The sequence below is a fragment of the Lissotriton vulgaris genome, chromosome 11 (assembly GCF_964263255.1).
Source record: "Lissotriton vulgaris chromosome 11, aLisVul1.2, whole genome shotgun sequence".
In the NCBI taxonomy this organism is placed as follows: Eukaryota; Metazoa; Chordata; class Amphibia; order Caudata; family Salamandridae; genus Lissotriton; species Lissotriton vulgaris.
Window position 1 is genome coordinate 402,574,311 of NC_141699.1, and position 22,888 is coordinate 402,597,198.

A 22,888-nucleotide genomic window follows, 5' to 3' on the forward strand; every position below is an offset into this window, starting at 1 on the left:
TCTCTGATTAACTGGAAAAAACACCAAGGCCATTGAATCCAACGGTGCCTCTATTGTCCTGAGACCCTCAAGAGCCAAGTCCCCCTTTGGATTCTGCCAGACTGGTCCCACAGTCCCCACTTGCAGCCTTTCTTTGCAGGTACTGTTCTCCATTGACTTCTCAACGTGTAGCATTTGAGACTAACACCGCATAAAGCACCTCTGCATCCGGACACCCCAGGGCAGGTAAACTTGAATCAGATTATCAAGATGTGAACCTCATCTAGTGTTGCTTCAGCCTTACCTAGGGACACCAGAATCAATTAAAATTGGCTTGTAAAGGGTTAGAAACGTAGATCCACTCCCAACTGATGATTTTGTATAAAAAGAATTTAGATGGGGTCTCATTTAATTCATGGGAGGGTGGAATATCATTTTACATCGAAGTAGGATTCTGGAGTTTTCTAATGATAGTGTAGAGTTGTTTAGGTATATTGGGTGTGTTCTGTTACCTGGAGGGAAAGATAGGTTTTCTTTATTTTAGAATAGTATTATTTTGCATTAGTGGAATACACAAACTTGGAGTCCGATGAATAATCTATGCCATTTGTGTTCTTACTAGAAAATCCCAATATTGATGCTCTGTGCCTTGTGCTGCTGCAGTCATGGTCCCAATACTGCTGACATAAACCCACTGATGCTGCCTTCTCTCAGGCTGGTGCTGCTGCCAATAGGCTTCGCACTGCTTCTTGCACTGTTTGGCTCAGTCCTTTCACAAATCGGTGACTATGCCCTCCTCAGGTTTTGCCTTAGCTACACTCAGCCTGTTCTACCCGTCCTGCTCCTTTCTCTGTCCTGTCTGTACTTCATTCAGAGCCTTATACCCTCCTGTGCGGAGTACGACAGGGCTTGTCTTTGAACCCTTCTCTTTTTAACGTCTATGTCTCCGAACTGGCTCCTCTGATCCGGTACTTCGGGTTCAGTCTGACGTCTTACGCCGATGACACCCAGATAGTGGTGGCTGCATATAAAAATCAGGCTCTTCCTACTCAACAATTTCAGAACTGCATGTCTACTATATACAGATGGATGAGTACACACTGTCTTAAACTCAACTCTGAAAAAACAGAGGTCCTGATCTTTGGTAATATGCAGCCAAACTGGGGCAATCTGTGGTGGCCGGCAGAGATGGGAGAATTGACAACAGACGTTTGCTTTCTCAGCATACAAACACTACTGTCTCTGCTTCCCACTTACTTATTAATAAAATAAGGAAGATTCTTCCTTATATTCCGTTAGACACCAGAATAACTGTGGTAACATCGCTAATTCAGTCTAAACTGGATTACTGCAAAGGGCTTTATCTAAACATACAGAAGCAGTGCTTAAAAAGCTTCAGACTGTTCAAAATACAGCAGCACAGCTACTGTTCAACACCCCTAGGTGCAAATCTGTATCTAAAGAGATTCACAGCCTGCACTGGCTTCCCGTAGCACAACGCATCAAATTCAAGGCTCTGTGTCTGGCTTGCAACGCACTGATCCACACAGGTCCTGAATTTCTGCAAAACCTTTTTGCCTGGTATGAACCAACCACACATCTCCGCTCTACTGGGGCCAAACTCCTGTCAGTGCCCAGAATTCGTACATCGCACTGTCGTGGCTGCAGCTTTCTCTAAGGCACCTCTCAACTCTAGAACACTCTTCCGAATGAGCTCAGGAGTGTGAGCTCCCTCTCCACCTTCAGGAAAGGACTAAAAACCTGGTTGTTCCAGAACTAGACGCATGAGCAGGCTTACTGTGTTCTCAGCGCCAAGACACCTCTGGGTATTCGTGCGCATTATAAATCCAGGTAACATTACCATTACTTCTTCCTATAACTCAATTAATCAAACATTTGTAAAGCGCACTACTCACCCGTGAGTGTCTCAAGGCGTGGGGGTGGGGGGGTTGCTGCTACTGCTCGAACAGCCAGGTATTGAGAAGTCTCCTGAAGGTCAGGAGGTCCTGGATCTGTGTCAGGTGGATTCGGAGGGTGTTCCATGTCTTGGCTGCGAGGTGGGAGAATGATCTGCTGCCGGCGGTCGTTCTGTTCTGCGGATGCGTGGAACGAGGGCGAGGTCAGCGGAACGAAGCTGGCGGTTCGGGGTGTTGAAGGTGAGTCGTTCGTTGAGGTATGCTGGTCCGGTGTTGTGGAGTGCCTTGTGAGCGTGGGTGAGGAGCTTGAAGGTGATCCTTTTGTTGTCAGGGAGCCAGTACAGGTCTCTCAGGTGGTCTGTGATGTGGCTGTGGCGGGTGATGTCGAGGATGAGGTGTGCAGAAGCGTTCTGTATGCATTGTAGTCCTTTCTGGAGTTTGGCTGTGGTTCCCGCGATTAGGGCATTGCCGTTGTCCAGTCTGCTGCTGCCGAGGGCCTGGGTGACCGTAATCTGGTTCCGGTGGGGATCCATCTGTAGATCTTGCAGAGCATGCAAAGAGTGTTGGAGGAGGAGACGGCGTTGACTTGCTGGGTCATTGATAGCGATGAGTCTAGGATAAACCCCAGGTCGCGTGCTTGGTCGGTGGGTGTCGGTGCAGCTCCCAGTGTGGCCGGCCACCAGGAGTTGTCCGAGGATGAGGACCTTCGTCTTGTCCGAGTTCAGTTTCAGGCGGCTGTTCTTTATCCTTTCGGCGACGGCTTTCATTCCTTCGTGGTGGTTGGTTTTGGCGGTGGTGGGGGCCTTGGTGAGGGAGAGGATCAGCTGGGTGTCGTCGGTGCATGAAATTATGTTGAGGTCGTGCGATCGGGCAATGTTGGCGAGCGGTGCCATGTAGATGTTGGAAAGTGTCGGGCTGAGGGATGATCCTTGGGGTACGCCGCAGATGATCTTGGTGGCTGTTAATTACTGCTGCCTCCCTCAGCTCAGCCCAGTGCTCTGGCTTCCCTCAGGTTAGTTCTGCCTTTCTTGGCCTCCTTCAGCCCTGTGCTGAAGTATCCCTTTGTGTGATGCAGTTCTCACCTTCATGTCCCTGTTACCAGTATAATAACTAGGGCTCCCGGTTTTATTTTTTACCATTTCCATTTGTATTTATCCATATCTATTTTTTGTTCATTTTATCTGCATTCATATTTATTTTTGTCGGATGCAAAAGAAGACCCTGCAGCTAGTATTTTTCCACAGTTTTTAAATGGTCAATGCACACTTGTACTTATTTGTTATGGGTTTAGCAATACCTATATATACGCCAAATTAAGTAAAGAAAATGCTTTCATCTGTGTTTTTTATCAGTCTTTGATTATGCTAATTTTGCTACAAAGGTTTTGTTTGGGTAGAAATAAATTATTAGTAAAGTGAAACCTAACTACTGTGTTACGTTCTGAATCCTGAGTTTGTTTCCCGGACCAAGCACTCTTAAAAAATGCCTACCACAATGGTTGACGTGAATCCTGCACCTACACCCTTTTTTTATATAGCATTTCTATACACTGATTTACACATCTATGCTGCATTGTCTTGTGTGTGTGTGTGTGTGTGTGTGTGTGTGTGTGTGTGTGTGTGTGTGTGTGTGTGTGTGTGTGTGTGTGTGTGTGTGTGTGTGTGTGTGTGTGTGTGTGTGTGTGTGTGTGTGTGTGTGTGTGTGTGATGTAATGTGAAGTGCTTCAGCACCCTACACTGGTAGGTGAGGGGCTACAAAACGAATGAAATACATGCTAGAGAGGTACTATGGAGATATCTTTAAGACTGCGCCACTTACAAAAGTTACCAAACAAAACTGAAAACACTGAAGGACAGAACGTTCTATTTTAAACAAAAGGTGCGCATGTATTGTACTTACATCCGGGGCACGTTAAGCAGGTAATGTTAAGCAGCACGTTCTAAGAAGGGGTGATGGGGGATACAGCCCATCTTTTGGCAATGTTTGAAATATGTGTTATTGTGATGGCATCAAACACGCACTGCATCACAAAATCTCTCCTTAAAGTTACCTGCAACCTGTTCTAACCCTTTGTGATGCAAAGAGCAAGCGCAACGTTATTGAGGAAGATCAAAAGAAGAATGAAGAAGGCATGAAAACAATTGGGGAATTACTTCTACAAAGGCAACAGCAAAAGAGGAAAGAGACTGCGATCCGCACATCTTGCTGGAGAGAGCTAATTGCTCAGAAGCAGCTGGCATTCCATATGCAAACAGTTAAAACAATGAAAGAATGTCATGTTTTCTTTAAATGGGATCACCATCATGTTTGTGCACTGCTGGTATGTTCAGTTTTTTAATTCCCCAATGCCTGCCACCTGCAGCCAAGCATACCACTACCTACTAACAGGCCTCCGCCTTGCCGCTACTGATTGGTATTCACAGGCTACCTTATTAGCACTGACCCCCAGCAGGCCTTGCCAGATGATGCCTAAAGCTTTCTATCAGTGATCCGGACTGCTAATGCACAAATAAACACCTACCGATCGGCTATTAGTCCTTCTAGGATGGGCATAGTGCTGCTTTAAACGTCAAGTACTCGCACTAATTACAGCATCTCCCACCCCCTTATCGTGCAACACCTGCTGACGTGCAGTACGAGCAGCTCATCTTAAACAGGCCATAATGGTGTAGATCAGGAACAGGGCGTGGCGAGGTAACCCTGGGCTGTGCCGCAGAATTTATCAGTATTTTCCCATTTCTGGTCCAGTTGTGCTGCTGCCTTTTTTCTTGTGAGATCTAGTGTCCATGCTGTTTGCTTTCTCTTACTCAGGTACCATCCTCGCTGTGTTTGGTAAAGAGGACGAAGCTGGGCGGTTCATGGTGGATGATTACTGCATTGCGGACATGGCCCCTCAGGTGCCAAGACCAGTCCTCGAGAGTGACAGGTGAGAGGTCAGAAGTGTACATATGGAGAGGAGAAAAAGATTCAGGAAATGGGTTAACGGGCAAGATACCTGCGACTGTCTGAAGTGGACAGCAGGCAATGGGACTAGACTGCCATTGGTGGGAGAAGGATGGAAGGATCCTGCAGGCAAAAGAGAGAAGCAGCCTGCCAGCATATGCAAAAGGAGTGTGACAGTAAATAACATATTGAGACTCTCAGGGCTTGAGGAATTGAAGAGTCCTGGGTCTAATGAGATATTAGATGGATTACAAATATCCCATTGCTGTTTATATTGCGCTTACTACACTTGGGGCTAGATGTAGGTAAATTAGATTTACTGATTCATAAATACCGAATTTTACCGATTCGGTATTCATGAATCGGTAAATCTAATGTAGGTAATCATTCGGTATCAAATACCGAATCGGTAGGATTCGGTATTTACCGATTCGGTAATTACCGAATCAGTATTTGCCATTGATTCCTATGGGCCTTGAAGCCCATAGGAATCTATGGCAAATACTGATTCGGTAATTACCGAATCGGTAAAAATACCGAATTGCCAAGGGGGACAGGGTGTCACTTTGAGACCCTGTAGCACCCCTGTTTCATGCACAGATGTGCATGTACACAGGAATTCGTTATTTACCACCCAATAGTATTGGGTGGTAAATAACGAATTCTTAAGGGCCTGTGGCACTGTTTACTGTGCAACCTACATCTGGATTTACACAATCGGTAAAATAACCGATTCGGTAAATTTACCGATTCTGTAAATCTCAAGCCCCCTACATGTCAAACACCAAATACCGGTCGGTAACGGCCGAAATCGGCCGTTACCGACCGGTATTTGGTCTCCTACATCTGGCCCCTGATGAGGTGCCTAAGTGCATTTTCAGAAGAATAGCAAACTACGTCGGAGATCAGTGTTGGTGATTTAGTCATTTATAAACACTTTAATTAGTCATGCTGTTTGCACTCCGTGCCATGAATTTGCTCTTTTATTTTCATGCATATTATTATAATATCGTGCACATTCCGAATATGGCGATATTCGGTATGGAGGGGGTTACACTGTTAGTAACATCATTCTGCAAATGAGTATTAGTTATCATGTTGATTCTAGTTGTGATGGCTTTTTTAATGCCTTTGTTTGCCCGTTGTATTCTGCTTAATGTGTGTTTAAAATGAGGCATAGATCTGTGTTTTGACTACAAATAACGAAGTTGAGGGATACACCTTCATGCATATTTTGTATATCATGCATATTCTATTTTTTTAAAATTTATTTTATTACCATCGTTGGGTCATTGGACTATACAAGTAGTACGTTCACAACTTTAAATAAAAATAAGCAATCAATATCTTCTTTTACAATAATATTTGATTATAACAGGTAGGTGGGAAGGATGGGTTCCCTGTAAAAAAGAAAACAATTATTCATCTAAGTACTCTTTGAGTATTCCCCAAGTCATTATACCTAGTCGTTTTTTCCTAATAACCTTTAGAGCGTACAAATTCCATTCTAGCTCATATATATTAAACATTTTCCTTCTCCAGAATTCAAACGTCGGTGCTTCAGGTTGTAACCATTCTGTAGCTATACACAATCGAGCTATAGTCATAGCCATAAATAAGAAATTCTTAAATTTACATATATTCTCATTTTCATTAGGAATTTGCCCTCGCCCTACTAACATAAGTGCGGGGATATTTTAAACGGATGGTGGATGACTAAGGATATACATTTTTCTATACTTGATATGAAAGACGATAATTTCGAGCATTTATAAAAAACATGGACAATATCTGCATCTTCCCCTCCGCACCGAAAACATTTTCCATCATACATAGGCCCCCATGTTGCCATACGTTTAGGAGTATAGTATAATCTGAATATTGTCTTATATACCTGAGCTTTCAGATTGGCCGACAAACATATATCCTTAGCCATCGAGATATAATCCACAATATTTAGATCAGTTTCCTCTAATTGATTCTGCCAATATCCATATCCATACTAATAATATAAAGAGAGAGCCCAAACCTTTGAGGCGGGTAATCTCAGGAACCACAGCACCAATCACAACACCCAATACAGCGTTGGAAAGGGCAGTTGCAGCAGAAGGACATAGGCTATACAGACGCCAACCATATACATTTAAAAGGTAAAAGAACCGTGCCAGCAAAGTAGTCCCTTGTGGGCGTGTCTGCGGTGTGCTGTGGGCGTGTGCTGGGGGCGTGACAAACACTGGGGCGTGTGGTACATTCCACCCTTCATGCCATGTCTCATTTTGTGTGCTAATCCCACCCTGCTCCTTTTAAATACCCCTGCACCCCATGATCATAACTTACCCTTACTCCTTAAAATACCCCAACACCCTTAAACACTAACCCAGCTTAACCCTATAAATCTACCCTGTACCCCAAAACCCAAACCTATCCCTAAACCCTAAAAATACCCCTATACCCCAAAACCCAAACCTAGCCCTGAACCCTATAAATACCCCTGTACCTCAAAACCCAAACCTACCCCTGAACCCTAAAAATACCCCTGTACCCCAAAACTCAAACCTAGCCCTGAACCCTAAAAATACCACTGTACCCCAAAACCCAAACCTACCCCTGAACCCAAAAATACCCCTGTACCCCAAAACACAAACCTAGCCCTGAACCCTTAAAATACCCCTGTACCCCAAAACCCAAACCTACCCCTGAACCCTAAAAATACCCCTGTACCCCAAAACCCAAACCTACCCCTGAACCCTAAAAATACCCCTGTGCCCCAAAACCCAAACCTACCCCTGAACCCTAAAAATACCCCTGTACCCCAAAACCCAAACCTAGCCCTGAAGCCTAAAAATACCACTGTACCCCAAAACACAAACCTACCCCTGAACCCTAAAAATTACCCTGTACCCCAAAACCAAAACCTACCCCTGAACCCTAAAAATACCCCTGTACCCCAAAACCCAAACCTACCCCTGAACCCTAAAAATACCCCTGTACCCCAAAACCCAAACCTACCCCTGAACCCTAAAAATACCCCTGAACCCCAAAACCCAAACCTACCCCTGAACCCTAAAAATACCCCTGTACCCCAAAACCCAAACCTACCCCTGAACCCTAATAATACCCCTGTACCCCAAAACCTACCCCTGAACCCTAAAATACCCCTGTACCCCAAAACACAAACCTAGCCCTGAACCCTTAAAATACCCTGTACCCCAAAACCCAACCCTACCCCTGAACCCTAAAAATACCCCTGTACCCTAAAACCCAAACCTAGCCCTGAACCCTAAAAATACCCCTGTACCCCAAAACCCAAGCCTACCCCTGAACCGTAAAATACCTCTGTACCCCCAAACCTAGCCCTGAACCCTAAAAATACCCCTGTACCCCAAAACCCAAACCTAGCCCTGAACCCTATAAATACCCCTGTACCTCAAAACCTAAACCTACCCCGAACCCTAAAAATACCCCTGTACCCCAAAAATGACACCTAGCCCTGAACCCTAAAAATACCACTGTACCCCAACACCCAAACCTACCCCTGAACCCTAAAATACCCCTGTACCCCAAAACACAAACCTAGCCCTGAACCCTTAAAATACCCCTGTACCCCAAAACCCAAACCTACCCCTGAACCCTAAAAATACCCCTGTACCCCAAAACCCAAACCTACCCCTGAACCCTAAAAATACCCCTGTACCCGAACTCCAAACCTAGCCCTGAACCCTAAAAATACCCCTGTACCCCAAAACCCATACCTATCCCTAAACCCTAAAACTACCCCTGTACCCCATAACCCAAAACTATATCTGAACCCTTAAAATACCCAAACACCCCAAAACATATACCCCTATACCCATACTTACCTTATCCAAAGATTTAAAAAAACATGCTTTTACCATTCAAGCATTTACAACGAATTTCGTTGTAAATGTATGCGTAGTAAAAGCATATAAAATGTAATGCCATGCGTTATAATGGCATTGCGGAGTCATGGTACTTTCATAATGAAAGTATGCGGAGTGATGGTATGCGGAAAGAAAGTTGCGGAATAATCGGTGTTTACCCTCCCCCGGTAAGTACATTGGTGGCACGGCGGCCCACATCTCCAGCAACATACTCATATTTTTTCACCACCCATTTGAAAAATGCACAGGTCTCTCTCATTGATGGCCATTGGCCAGCACCAACATACACTTTTAGACACACTTCCCGCCACATGTTCTAGAATTGCGAACTTTAGAGCTGGAGAACTACGTTCGAATCTCGGCATCAGCTCAACATCCTGTGATTCCAGGCAAACGCTTTGTCTCCCCGTGCCTACCACAAATGAATGTGTTCTTCTGTAATGTAAATTGTGCTCATGCCATGTTGTCGAGTTTGCGCTATATAATATTGCAAAGAAATATAAAGTAGGGAAACTCGAGTTCACACACTACTGAACGCGCACTCTTAAGTGCATCAGCAGTGCACCTTGAATCGGAGCGTTTCACGGGCCTGTCACAGATAAGAAATGCTATCAAAACGAAATCCTACAAAACAATATACTACTGGCCGGCAGCAATTCATACCCGGACAACGTCGGCACGGGCTGCTAACAACAATGAAATCATAAACCAAGGACTTATAGAAATTGAAGACTCACTGTATCTATTAAGCGAGAAGTCCTTACAAGATTTCAGCCTGCCGCCAGCGGTCCGAACTAACCTGACTGGATACCACAATATCGCTACCGCACACAATATTCCAGAGCCAAATAACTACCTTGCTCAACACTTGCCTAACTTAGTTCCCAATCAACAACTCGCCTACAACACCATAGTTGATAGTGTTGAAAAGAAGCAAGGCAAACTATTGTTCATAGACGCCCCCGGTGACACAGGAAAGACTTACCTAATCAACCTCATACTTGCCAAAGTTCGATCTTCTGGGAATTTGGCTCTAGCTGTTGCTTCATCTGGAATAGCTGCCACTTTGCTAACAGCTGGGAAAACAGCACATTCTACCTTTGAACTGCCTCTAACAGTTTCTCTTGAAAGGGATTCAATATGCTCTATTTGGAAAAACGGACTTTTGGGGACACTGCTTCAAAATGTGTCTCTTATCATGTGGGACGAATGTACAATGATACTAAAACCATTGCTGCCTAGCCTTTTTTTTACCCGGACAACGTCGGGACGGGCCGCTAGTACATTATATTTGTTTAAATCATCTGGCTTGTAATCCATCAGCAATCGATATAGCATGCCTATCCTTTTTTTTGATTGGACAGCCTCTATTATCTTGTTAGGGCTAGGTCTGTTTAATTTCTTTAAGCAAAAATCTCTAATTTGGAGATATTTAAAAAAAGATGACTGAGGTAAATGGAATTTGGTGCTCATATTAGAGAAAGATTTGAATATTCCATCAGTATCATATACATCTCCGATTCTACTCACACCTTTCCTGCTCCATTCCTTTGTTGCATTATCCCAGAATATCGATGGTAGTATTTTTTCCGCAGAAAAGGGAGTATGGTACACAATTCTTTCCAACTTCATTATCCTTGCAACCCTTCTCCAAACTTTATATGCAGATTCAACCACCTTAAATCGGGTGTGTTTGTAGTAGTTCCCTTTCCAGTTCTTTTAACAAACATCCCTTCACGTGTTCCCCTAATAATAGATAGAATATCGACGGGGATTCTGCTGGATCCTCAATTTGTTCTCCCGTCAACAATATTCTCATTCTTTGTAAGAAACAAACATAATAATAGAACACAAAATCCGGAATCCCACGCCCTCCTCTGTCAATAGGCAGGGTCAACCATTTCATTGCTCGTCTTGTTTTACCGGGTGCCCCAAAAAAATTTTGTACATAGACTTTGCAGTTTGTAAATATGATTTAAGGGTATCTCTAAGGGGATACTACGATATAGATATAAGATTTTAGCTAGTACATTCATCTTAATGATGTTGCCTCTCCCTATTATAGACAGTTGAAGTCTCCCCCACCTATCTAAAGATTGTTTAATTTGTAGCATTGTTTTGTCCCAATTAGCCTCTACTATCTCTTGTGTATGGGATTTAATTATAATTCCTAAATATGTCACTTCGTGAGTGACCCTGTGATCGTTAAATTGAACAGAATCTGAACAAAGCACTTGCGTTTTTGCAGCATTTAATTTGTAGCCAGAGCTATTTCCGAAATCTATAGCCAATCTCTATCATAACCTGTCTTGGGTCTGTGGTGATGATGGCAATATCATCCGCATATGCGAATACTGAATGGGGTATAGATGAGACTATGAATGGTTTAATGTATGGTGATTCTGATAGTTTTAATAAAAATGGGTTAATAAATAACGCAAAAAGAAGTGGGGAACAGGGACACCCCTGGCGAGTACCTCTTGTAATAATTATTTTTTCAGATTTTCTACCAATAGCTACAACTCTCGCATTAGGTGAGCGGTACAATGTTTTAATAGCTGTCAAGAAGTGTTTGCCAAATCCCATTCTTTGCATTACTGCCCACAAGTATGCCCACTCTACGCGATCAAACGCTTTCTCAGCGTCGAGTAATATCAACGCCAAGTCTCTCTTCTCGATTTCTGCTATGTCTATCAAGGTGATCACTTTATTAATATGTGATATAGTCCCTCTGTTTGAGATAAACCCATGCTGGCTCAGTGATACTACTGGTGTTATAACCTTGGATATTCGGTTTGCAAGCATCTTTGAATAAATCTTGCTGTCACAATTTAGCAAAGATATCGGTCGATATGAGGCCGGTTGTTCCGGTGGTTTCCCTTTTTTAGGAAATATTACAATTGAAGCATCATCCCAAGACTGTGGGGCCCTCCCCAATTGTGCCATTCTAAAAGTCTCCAACATAAAGTTTTTTAAAGGTTCAAAAAAAACATTTACACACCTCCCCTGGGATAAAATCGGGACCTGCTGCTTTTCCATTCGGAATGTTTTTTACTGCTCTTTCCAATTCTTCTATTGAGAAGGGTTGGTCTAATAGTTCTTTCTCAAGATCAGTTAATTTATTGAATATAGCCTCCTGCAAAAAAGCTTCAGGAGAGGGATTAAGTTGACATGTATATAATTCAGTATAAAATTGATATAGTATTTCCAATATTTTCTCCGGATCTTCAGTCATTGCCCCATTTTTATCTTGCATTTTCATGAGTTGACGGGCAGAGTCCTTCATTTTAAATTTTAAGGCTAATGCCCTTCCTATAGACTCTCCGTACTTGTGGATATATCTTCTGTATGTTAATTATTTCTTAGCTATTTCCTCACACCAAACTCCTGTGATATTAGCACGACATTTGGCGATTATCCCTTCATATTCCTGAATTTTAGTCATATTATCCCTCTTCTCTATTTCCTTTATCAGATTCTCTTCCGCTTTACACTGCTTTCCCGCATCTTCCCCTGTTGCAAATTTTGATTATAAAGTCTGAAACTCACCGCTTCCCCTCTAAAACAAGCTTTCCATGTATCCCATATTGTTTCAATATTAGCGGAACCCATATTGTTCTGTAAAAACTCTGCTATCCATTTACCCATGTGTTCTCTGTATTGTGCACCCAAGCACAATTTCCTATCAAACGAGAAGCTCCTATTTTGTCGCATTTCACCGATTTCGGTGATCTTCATTATTAATGGGGAATGATCCGATGTTACCCTGGGATAGAGTTGGATCTTAGTATATGATTGAATACTAGTTGAGGTAAAGAAGTAGTCCAAGCGGACACATTTTCTATGTGGTGAGGAGTAAGAAGTATACCCGGGTAGTGTTGGAAAGTTTTTGCTCCAAATATCAACCAACGCATGATCTTTAACTAAATTATATAGGGCCAGATGTAGGTCGGTCGGTAACGGCCGACAATCGGTATTTTCGGCCGTTACCGATCAGTAAATGTGTGAAAGGTATGTAGGGGGCTTTATTTTACCGAATCGGTAAAATTACCGAATCGGTAATTTTACCGATTCGGTAAAATAAAAAATCGGTAAATTTACCGATTCTGAGGCACCCATATGTAGGTGGGACTCTTCAGAGTCCCAGAGGCCTTACCGAATCGGTATTTTACCATCAAATCCAATTTGATGGTAAAATACCGATTCCTTTGTGCATGCACATGTGTGCATGCACACCTATGCCATGTGACGGGCGGACCTGCCTGCCACTTGGTACCCGAGCCTGTTTTGGGGGTGCCAGAGGGTGTCAAAGTGACACTCCCTGCACCCTTGTGAAAATCGGTATTTACCGATTTCGGTAAATACCGAATCGGTAATGCCCATTCATTCCTATGGGCTTCAAAGCCCATAGGAATGAATGGGCATTACCGATTCAGTATTTACCGAATCGGTAAATACCGAATTCATCCGATTCGGTATTCCAGCACATCTGGAATACCTACATACCCACCCCTTAGATTTACCGATTTTCAATTACCGAATCGGTAGAATTCGGTAATTTAAAATCGGTAAATCTATTCTACCGTGCCTTAAATACACGAGGTTTACGCCCCTTATATTTCTCTGGGCCAGCCTCTAATTCCCCCACTGCCAAATTTATATTTAAGTCGCCGCATACCACTAGGAGAGATCCCCAATTAGCCAACTCAGAATTTAGATATTTGAATACTTCCCCCTCATCCAAGTTAGATCCATATATAGAGCATATTGTTATACATGTACCTCCTAGATTTAATGTTACTATCGCCCATCTGCCCCATTTGTCAGATAAGCTGCGTACAAGTGTACCTAGACGCGGTCTTATCAATATCATTACCCCTCTTATCGAACTTGTTTGCTGAGATGCTGCCAAAACTGTATATCCTAACTCGGTGGCTAAACCCCTTTTCTCCCAGGGAAGGTGGGTCTCCTGCATACACAAGATATCTGGCTTCAAAAAACGAACTTCAGATGCAATCCTTTTCCATTTATTTATGTTGTTGAGGCCAGAGACATTAAAAGAGCATATTTTAATGTTACTACCCATTACAATGATTTCCCGTCCTCTTTACCTTCTGCATGGTCAATGATTACTTTAGTACATCCCATCCTATATCCCATCCTACCCTAATTTAATACTCTCTTGTTAGAACTTAATTTCTTTGTCTTCTCTATAAAGTCATTAGACCCCAACGTGAATTTTTTCCCCTTTAACCCCAGTGCCCCCCTCCACCAGCAACCCCCTGTGCCCCCCCTCCCCCCCCCCCCCCTCCATTACCGAGGCTTTCGGACTCCTGGTCCTGGTGATGGAAATGAGCAACAAACCCCCCCTGTTCCCCCACAGGTTTCTTTTCCTTCATTTTGTAATTTAAAAAGAAACGATTAATATCATTGTATCTAGATCTTCCCATTCTTAATCCCAGTCTTAGGAACAGTTAAACGATACCATATCTCTTAAGTATTAAACCATTCCTCTTTAGAGAAAAAAAAGTATAGTAACAACATTCTATATTGAGTTTCATACAAAATGCATATCCATTGGCTAGTTGCTTAGCTAGATCATTGACTTTGAATGTCTTAATTGGTATTAATCAATCAGATTAAGATCTAAGGGTCCTTAATATTTTGCAGGTATTCCTTTGCTGCTGAGACAAGTATTCTCCTTTTATATCACTTTGAGCTTAGCTGGGTTCATAATAAAAGCTTGTGCTCCCTTTGTTTGGTATTGGTTCACCAACTGTCGAAGCTGCCAACGAGTATCCATTGTGTATTTACTATAATCCGAGGTTGCAAAAAAAGTAAACCCTTCGCCCTTGCCTTTGCTGTTTGGACGTGTGTGCATATGTATGTCTTCTCTAGCACGAAAGCTATTGAATGCTACTAGAAAAGGTCTTGGTTTAGTAGCATTCTGTCCAGGTCTAAGTTGGATGTTAAAAGGATACCTATGTGCACGCTCAATCTCTTGTTCCCAATCCCATTTTTTCGAGTCCGGGAATGTCTTCTGAAACAGTTCCACAATGAATTTACGTGGATCTTGTCCTTCTTTTCCTTCGGGAATTTGCCTAAGTCTTAAATTGTTGCGCCGTGCGCGATTTTCATAGTAGGCCATTTTTGTTAATAAGTCCTCTTTATTAGCACTTAATGTTTCAGTGGCCACTTTCTGTTTTTGCAATTCATCCTCAATATTGGATATTCTGGTTTCGACCTCCGTAAATCTTTCCCCGAAGTCTGCCTGTGACTTTGCTAATCTACGGATAGAGTTTTGGAGCTTCCTACAGGAATTTTGTATTTTAAGACTTTCTTGCTCAGTTTTGTCCATATGGCTCAAGATTGTTTGATATATCGTATCTAAAGTAATATTGCCAGTTGGATCTTCTTGATACCCTCCCGCAGCTCCCTCTATCATAGAAGCGTCCCCTGCACCCTTCACAGTGATAGGGCTTTCCTCTGTAAATTCATCGATTTCATCATCGTCGACCTCGCTTTCAACTTCCTCCATACGCATTTGTTTGGAGTACTGTGTGGCCAGATCTTCACATGAAGAGGTTGAGTTTTCTGACACTGAATAGAAATCCACGGATTCTGCCTCGTTAGATGCCGCTGTATCTGCCCTAACGTTCAAGGCTTTCTCTACCGTGTTTGATTCTGTAGCTTGTCCCTCTAATAGTCAATCAGTAATCTCAGTAGGCTCAGTAGGGTCTCCATCTGCACTATTTTCATCTAAAAATTAATTTTCAGGTGGTGTATTAACAATATGTGGCGTCACGATTGGAGCTTGTTCTTGCAAGTTGTCCTTCTGTAACCCCTTGTGGTTGTTATAACATGGTGGTGTTATACTAGACGGGTCGAAAGATCACTGAAAGAGGTATCTGTGATCACCGAAAGAGCCTGTTAACGGAAAGGAAGGAGGTAGCTAAGTGGAGGCGCTAGGGGGCGCACAGCGGAATGGCTGCCTGAACTGATATCACACGATGTGATCCATTGCCACTAAAACCCCACCAACCCACCCTGCGCGACTACAATCTGGTGCAGGAAGATGTGGAGCAGAACTGGACGTGTGCGGAGGCGGCCGTTACCCTCGCAGCGCGGAGAAAAACCGAGATCATTGTAACGCACACCGGACTGCCTGACAAGATGGCCGGCGGACATCTGGAGGTATGCCGCGAGCAACGCACGATCGGCAACAGACTGGCCGGATAGCCCAGCAACAGCACCCGTAGGTGAGCACAGACTGCCAGGGCCAGGGGGCACGTTTGCACTGCTTCAGCCCCGAGAACTAGCGGCGGTGTCCGCTCACGCATCGGCCGGTTGCCTGACAAGATGGCGGCGCCCCTTCCAGGTAAAGCGGACTCGGCGGACTAGCGCCGGCGGGCTTCTGCTCGGAGAACGGGGCTCACTACCGGCGGATTGGCGGGGAGGAGGACGGGACACGCTACCATGCGCATGTAACCTGGGCACAGCGCATTGGAGACCTTCTGTTCTCCACCGAACTGACGATCAGGGACACGTGGGACTAGAGAGCTAACAGGCATTGGGGGCAAGAGGCCACACAAACAGGGCGCTGGAACTCTGGCTGGGCTGACTGCGAAGGGCCCCCCCCAACAGACACGAGAGCGACCCTCTCCCTCGCCTCACAACGCTGCGGAATTGGCCAGTCCACGTTGCTCCTATAGTCCTTGCCTGCTAGAGTACTACAACCAGTGGTGGCCACCTTAGAAACGAACTAGCCAACACGTGCACCTGCTGACTACCACCAAAGAGGAAACACGGCGACGTCGGCCAGAGTAACGAGGGCGTCTGGACCCAAGTTGTGGAAAGTGCTTTCACCGGCCGCCGCAATGGGTAAGCCGGATAAACAGCAGCCAATACTCTCCTTTGATAATAGGAAGGGGACTAAACCAGCAGACGACACAGCGGGAGCCGGCGGATCTTCGGACTCGCCACCAACTAACAACGTAGAGAAGATCCTGATGGCGATTCAATCAAATCTACAGGACATCAACGGGAAGTTGGACAATCTAACATGCAGGATGGATGGCATGGCTGCCCGACAAGAAAAGCACGGCGAACGGCTGGACGAAGCTGAAACCAGGATATCGGCGGTCGAAGATGAAGCACGAACGTCCACCTCAAAATGCGCGGGAATGGAGCGCATACTGGAGGTAATAAAAGCGAAGGAGGAGGATTTGGAAGCGCGCTCGAGGCGCAATAACGTGCGAATCACGGGCCTGCCAGAATCAACCAACACAGGCCGTATGGAACAATACGTCGAGGGGCTTTGTAAGGATATCTTTGGAGCGGAGGCCCTATCGCAGATCTTCATTGTGGAACGAGCTCATAGATCGCTGGGCCCCAAACCACCGCCCAGCGCTGCGCCCAGGCCGATAGTAGCGCGGATCCTAAATTACAGGGACAGGGACGTGATCCTCAGACTTGCAAGGGAAAAGGGCAAAATCACTCACCAGGGCAACTCCCTGGAGTTCTACCCTGATCACACGGTCGCTGTTCAGCAGGCACGTAGGGAATACACCACAGTGAAGGCTAAGCTGCGAGAGTTGAACATTGGGTATTCTATGTTGTATCCTGCCCGGCTGCGAGTGGTGTGGAAGGAGCAGACGATCGTGCTGGCAACACCTAAAGCGGCCCTCGAACTTGTCAAGAAAATACAGCGAGAGACGAGATCGGAAGCCTGGCATGACCAGAACAGAGACTCCGACTGATGCGCCTAGAAATCTCAGGCTTCACACAGCGGTAAGGGTTACTGCACAAATGACCGCGATGGACTGCTACACTGCCACTCTCGGCTGACTATGCAAGGTTTGTTGATGAGAGACTACTTGAGGTGAGATGTTGGCGTTTTGCTTTGACATTGGGCGGTGGAAGGGTAGGGATCAGCTGAAATAACTGGGACTATAGCACAATCCTGCCCTGACCTGTCACAAACACTCATGTCTGTACTAAGCTGCCAGGCTTTCCCCGATGGATTTCAGATAACACGGCCGTGTTGCGCTGCTACTGCTGCCGCTAGTGAGGGCAATGGGTCAGGACCTTTTGTGTACTCTATGCTCACAAACCCTCAGAACTGGAATGGGATAGCTTAGAAGGTCGCAGAACGTTGGACGTCACGGTCCATCTCACATTGCGAGTTGTGAACTAATAGAGGTGACGTTGCCCTCACACGCTGCTGAGATCCGGATGAAGTGTAACCGGGCAATTACTAAGTGCGGGGAGGGCGGAACACTGCTTTGGATGGGATTGGCCCCTTCCCTGCACGTCTGTTCACTGCGGGATGAGGCTACATATCCTCTAAGTCTGCTTCACTGCCTGCACCCAGTGGAGGGATGGTAATGGGAAAGTGGACTTGTGGATTAATGGACACATACATTGCGTTTCTGTTTGATTCTAGTTAATGTCGCCTGCACCTGTACTTCGGGTGGAGTGTTGTGCCACTAGCGGTCCTCCATAAGGGTACAACCCAACACAAGTTTTGCTATGAGCACCAAGTTGTTGGTTAAATGGTTGAGGGAGTTGTGCTCTGTAAGGGTGAGGCTTCGGCAGGTTGGGGTTGCTGGAGTGGGAGGGTCTTGGGGAGGGGGGATGTTTAACTGTTTACAAAGACCGGAGACATTGCAAATCTACGCATTATTCGAATCTCCCTTGTTGGGGCTTGTGAGTGCATATGGCGATCATGGTACTGGATGGGGTCGGGATCAGGGCGGGTTGCTTGCGTGTGCAGGAATGAATGGTATTGTATCAAATGGGTACGCCAGGTTCTAGAAATGAAAGCAGGAACGTACTAAACGTCCTTACATGGAATATACGGGGGTTCTCACGCCCACAGAAAAGCAGGCAAGTATTTGCCAGTCTCACCAGATGGAATATTGACATTGCATTCCTGCAGGAATCGCACCTAGCACCGCATACTCACGCTACACTGGGGTCGAGATGGGCGGGATCGTCTTACAGAGCCTCATACTCATCTTATTCCCGGGGGGTGCTTATATTGGTCAAGAGAGGGGTAAACTTCGAAGAGAGGCATGTGACACAAGACCCAGCTGGCAGGTATGTGCTAGTGACAGGCAAACTAAGGGGGCAACACATAACACTCCTCAACATATATGGCCCGAATATTGACGCACCGGACTTTTATCGGGAAGTCTGGGGACACTTGCAGAAACACACTGGCACACACATTTTATGTGGGGGGGACTGGAACGTGACACTGCAGGACGGACTGGACCGATCCTCCCAATCAGTGGAACAGCACAAGCAGGCAAGGCTTATGGTGGGTCACATGATGAGCGATCTAGCGTTAGCAGATATCTGGAGACTGCAACACACTAACAATCCTGGCGCTACTCGCATCACCGCATCACACAATAGTTGGTCCAGACTGGACTACTGGCTGGGCTCCAAGGATGTTGCACTATGGGCACGTAAGGTGCAGGTGCTGCCACGCACATTGTCTGATCACAACCCGGTTCTATTACAGCTGGACATTCCACACTATACACACCCCCCCCCCCCTTCCAATGGCGATTTAACTCCCAGGCCCTCACAGACCCTATATATGTCGACACCCTGACGAAGGCGATCAAGGACTACTTCGCTAATAATTCTCAAACTACTGACGACCCATGTCTCCTCTGGGAAGCCTTTAAGGCCACGATAAGGGGCGTCTGCGTTAGCACTACCATAGGTGTACTCAAAGACATCAGATGCCAAATTCGCCGCTGCGAAAGTCAGATGAGGGACCTGGAATTACAATATGAAAACACACAGGACATATTGTTGTTACCCAAACTGCGCGACTTACACACAGAACATGCTGATTTCTTGTCGTCGGAAATCAAGTATCTAGACCACAAACATGCAGCCAGGGCTTTTGGAGAAGGGGGCAGGCCAGGGCGAGTACTGGCGCGGAAAATATGTGAGGGGCGGGGGCAACCAGCGACACTCCGTGTCAAGTCAGGAGCAGGAATAGTACAAACGCACTCAGCAGACATAGTCAAATGTTTTGTAGAATCTTACAGCACACTATATCAATCTCAACCAACAGCTACTACTGAGGAAACATATGACTACCTACATGATGTAGCGATTGGCTGGCTATCAAATGCCCATCGGGAATATCTGGCTCGGCCAATCACGGTCGAGGAGGTCACTGAGGTGATCGCCTCGCTCCCAAATGGTAAGGCGCTGGGCCCGGACGGGTACACATCCGAATTTTACAAGAAGTTTGTGGATATCATTGCCCCATATTTGGTGGACATGTATGGCACTTCCTTTGAAGTGTCACTGCTCCCCCCCACTCTGCGGGAAGCTATGATCATTGCACTCCTCAAACCGGCCAAAGATCCGGAAAACTGCGACTCCTACAGGCCCCTATCCCTAATAAACGTGGACTCGAAAATACTTGCAAAGTTGCTGGCTATTAGGTTGTCCCCTCTGATGACTCGCCTAGTGCTCCCGGACCAAGCGGGGTTTGTTCCCACCAGATCCACCTCGCATAACACCAGATCCTTGTTTGCACTGGCGCACTATCTAAAACCCTCGGTTAAAGCTGTGGCTGTAATGCTCGACGCCGCCAAAGCGTTCGATTCAATCGAATGGCGTTATATGTTAACCGTACTTAATAGGATGGGTTTTCCTAAAAGATTTGTCCAGTGGATTTCTTTGCTGTATACCAAACCGTGTGCAAGGGTCCGGATCAATGGGTACGTTTCAGCCCCATTTGACATTGGGCGGGGAACGAGACAGGGTTGCCCCCTGTCACCCCTGCTCTTCGCACTAGCGTTAGAACCACTGGCGTGCATAGTGCGTCAAAATTACAAGGAATCGGCGTTGCAATTTGTGTCTAGACCACTGCACATATCGCTCTACGCGGACGACATGTTGCTCTATGTTCGCGATCCAGAAATACATCTGAACCCGCTCCTCAGGGAGTACATCCGATTTGGGGGCCACTCGGGGTTGGCGATAAATTGGTCCAAGTCCTCACTCATACCCCTCACCGATTCCACTAATTCCTTTGCAATAGATTACCCACTAGAGTGGCAGCAGGACCCAATTCGCTACCTAGGAGTCATGTTCCACAGGGACCCAGACGAAGTCATGCGTGCGAATTATGGAGTAGTACTCACCAAACTGGACGATAAGGTCCGTCGTTGGATACACTTGCCATTATCAATAGCTGATCGAATAGCGATCGTCAAAATGAACATTTTGCCCAAGTTGTTATATCTCTTTAACAACATACCCATCACGCCTACACGGGAGGTCTTTCGACGCATAAAATCCCTGGTACTAACCTTGATTTGGGCGGGTAAACAGGCTCGCATTGAACTACAGACACTAACGCTCCCGATAGCAAAAGGCGGATTCGGGGTGCCTGATTTTCTCCTATATTACCTCTGTGCCCAGGCACAGTACGCAGCATACTGGTACCATGAGGTCCCCTACATCACTCACGTGGCCATTGAGGAGGGAGATGCCCATCCAGTCCCCCTGTCTGCGATATTGTCACACACGAGACCTCCGCTCCACTCAAAGGACATCAACACGGTAGACACCACGATCAAGGCATGGAATAAACTAGGGCAACTGGCTCACAAGACCCCATTATATGCACCGGACATGCCACTACAGCACCATCAGGCTTTATCAGTCACTAGCAAGAAGGTGGGGATGTCGCTACTGTCTAGAGCTGGGATCGACAAAATGAGCGACGTGTTTCAGGGAGGCACATTTCTAGAACTTGATAACTTGGACTATATTCAAAATCAGACTCTTATGTTCCGCTTCACATATTACAGATTGACAAGGGCATTAAAAGGACATTACCCTTCATTCCCTGAGGAGCCGGAAACTCTAGCACCATTGCAAATGCTGATCACCGCGAGGGATCTGTCTCACTTGGTATCTAGACTTTACACTGCTGCACAATCGGAAATAGCAGGCCACACACTTAAAGCTAAGGAGAGATGGGATGCACTACTAGATACTCCACTGTCAGAGGTAGAATGGTACAGTTCGTGCGCACTGACACAGATACTAACACCAAGCGGGAATCTGAGAATTATTCATTTCAAGTTCATTCACCAAAGCTATTACACACCGGTGAAAATGCGCAAATATGGGCTTCAAGAGGACGACAAATGTAAGCGCTGTAACAGGGATGGGGCGGACTTTGTACATTTGGCATGGAAGTGTGAGAGAGTAGCGAATTACTGGGAGGAGGTCACTGCCGCGCTCTCGGTCATGTTGGAAGATGAGGTGCACTGCACGCCACAGATCTGCCTGCTCGGTATTGTACCCCAATTCAGAGCGCTGAAACGCAAATTCTGTGCTATCGCACTACTATTAGCCAAAAGGCAGGTGGCGCAATGCTGGCACAGCCGTAGAGTGCCGACTACAAAAGTGTGGCTGCATGACATGTCTACTTGTAGGGATAAACTACAAACGTATGAGGAGGACTTGCCTGTAAAATCGAGGCCTAAGGATATATGGTGCTTTTTGTCGGACTATCTGAATTCAGTACAGGAAGATGGGGAGGACTAGTTGGTGTGCAGGTAACACTGGAATGTGAATGACTGATGTGTGAGTTACGGCGCCTGAAGGCTGCTTTGGGGAAATTCCGGAACACTGTTTCGCTCACCGTATAGGATGTAAATGAGAGCAATGTGAGGTCTTAAGTTGGGGAAAGTTGAAGTTCGGTTGATAAAATTACAAAATGTAAGACTCATATCGATTGTCCACTACGAGTCCTGCTTGGAGCATGCAAGACGGTTCTACCTGACATTTACACAGTGATTTCCATGTCTAACTGCGATTGTACTAAACGAACATAGTAAAGTGGCGAGCCGGCCTCAGGGTTGTAGGCTCATGCTGTGTATTTTACTTTATGTTAATAAAGGTCTTACACAAAAAAAAAAAAAAGGAGGTAGCTAAGTGAATGGGATTTTGAGTGAGATCATTGTTGCAGTGTGTCTCAAAAAACATCATTCCGAGATTTGTCTATGTTACTCTAGAACTACAATCAACTTAGCCATTTTAGGTGCAATTGAAATTAAAAAATAAAGCATTTGGCTTACCCTGGATGTTTTTAAA

The 22,888-nt window shown here is 45.5% G+C and overlaps 1 protein-coding gene across 1 annotated transcript in view; it reads left to right on the top strand.

Annotated features, from left to right (window-relative positions):
* POLD2 (DNA polymerase delta 2, accessory subunit) overlaps positions 1 to 22,888 on the top strand; it is a 78,660-nt gene that overhangs the window by 39,221 nt on the left and 16,551 nt on the right. Inside the window, exon 5 of the mRNA XM_086943441.1 lies at positions 4,707 to 4,821. Coding sequence (XP_086799567.1) covers positions 4,707 to 4,821 — 115 coding nt within the window. The remainder of the gene's footprint in view (positions 1 to 4,706; positions 4,822 to 22,888) is intronic.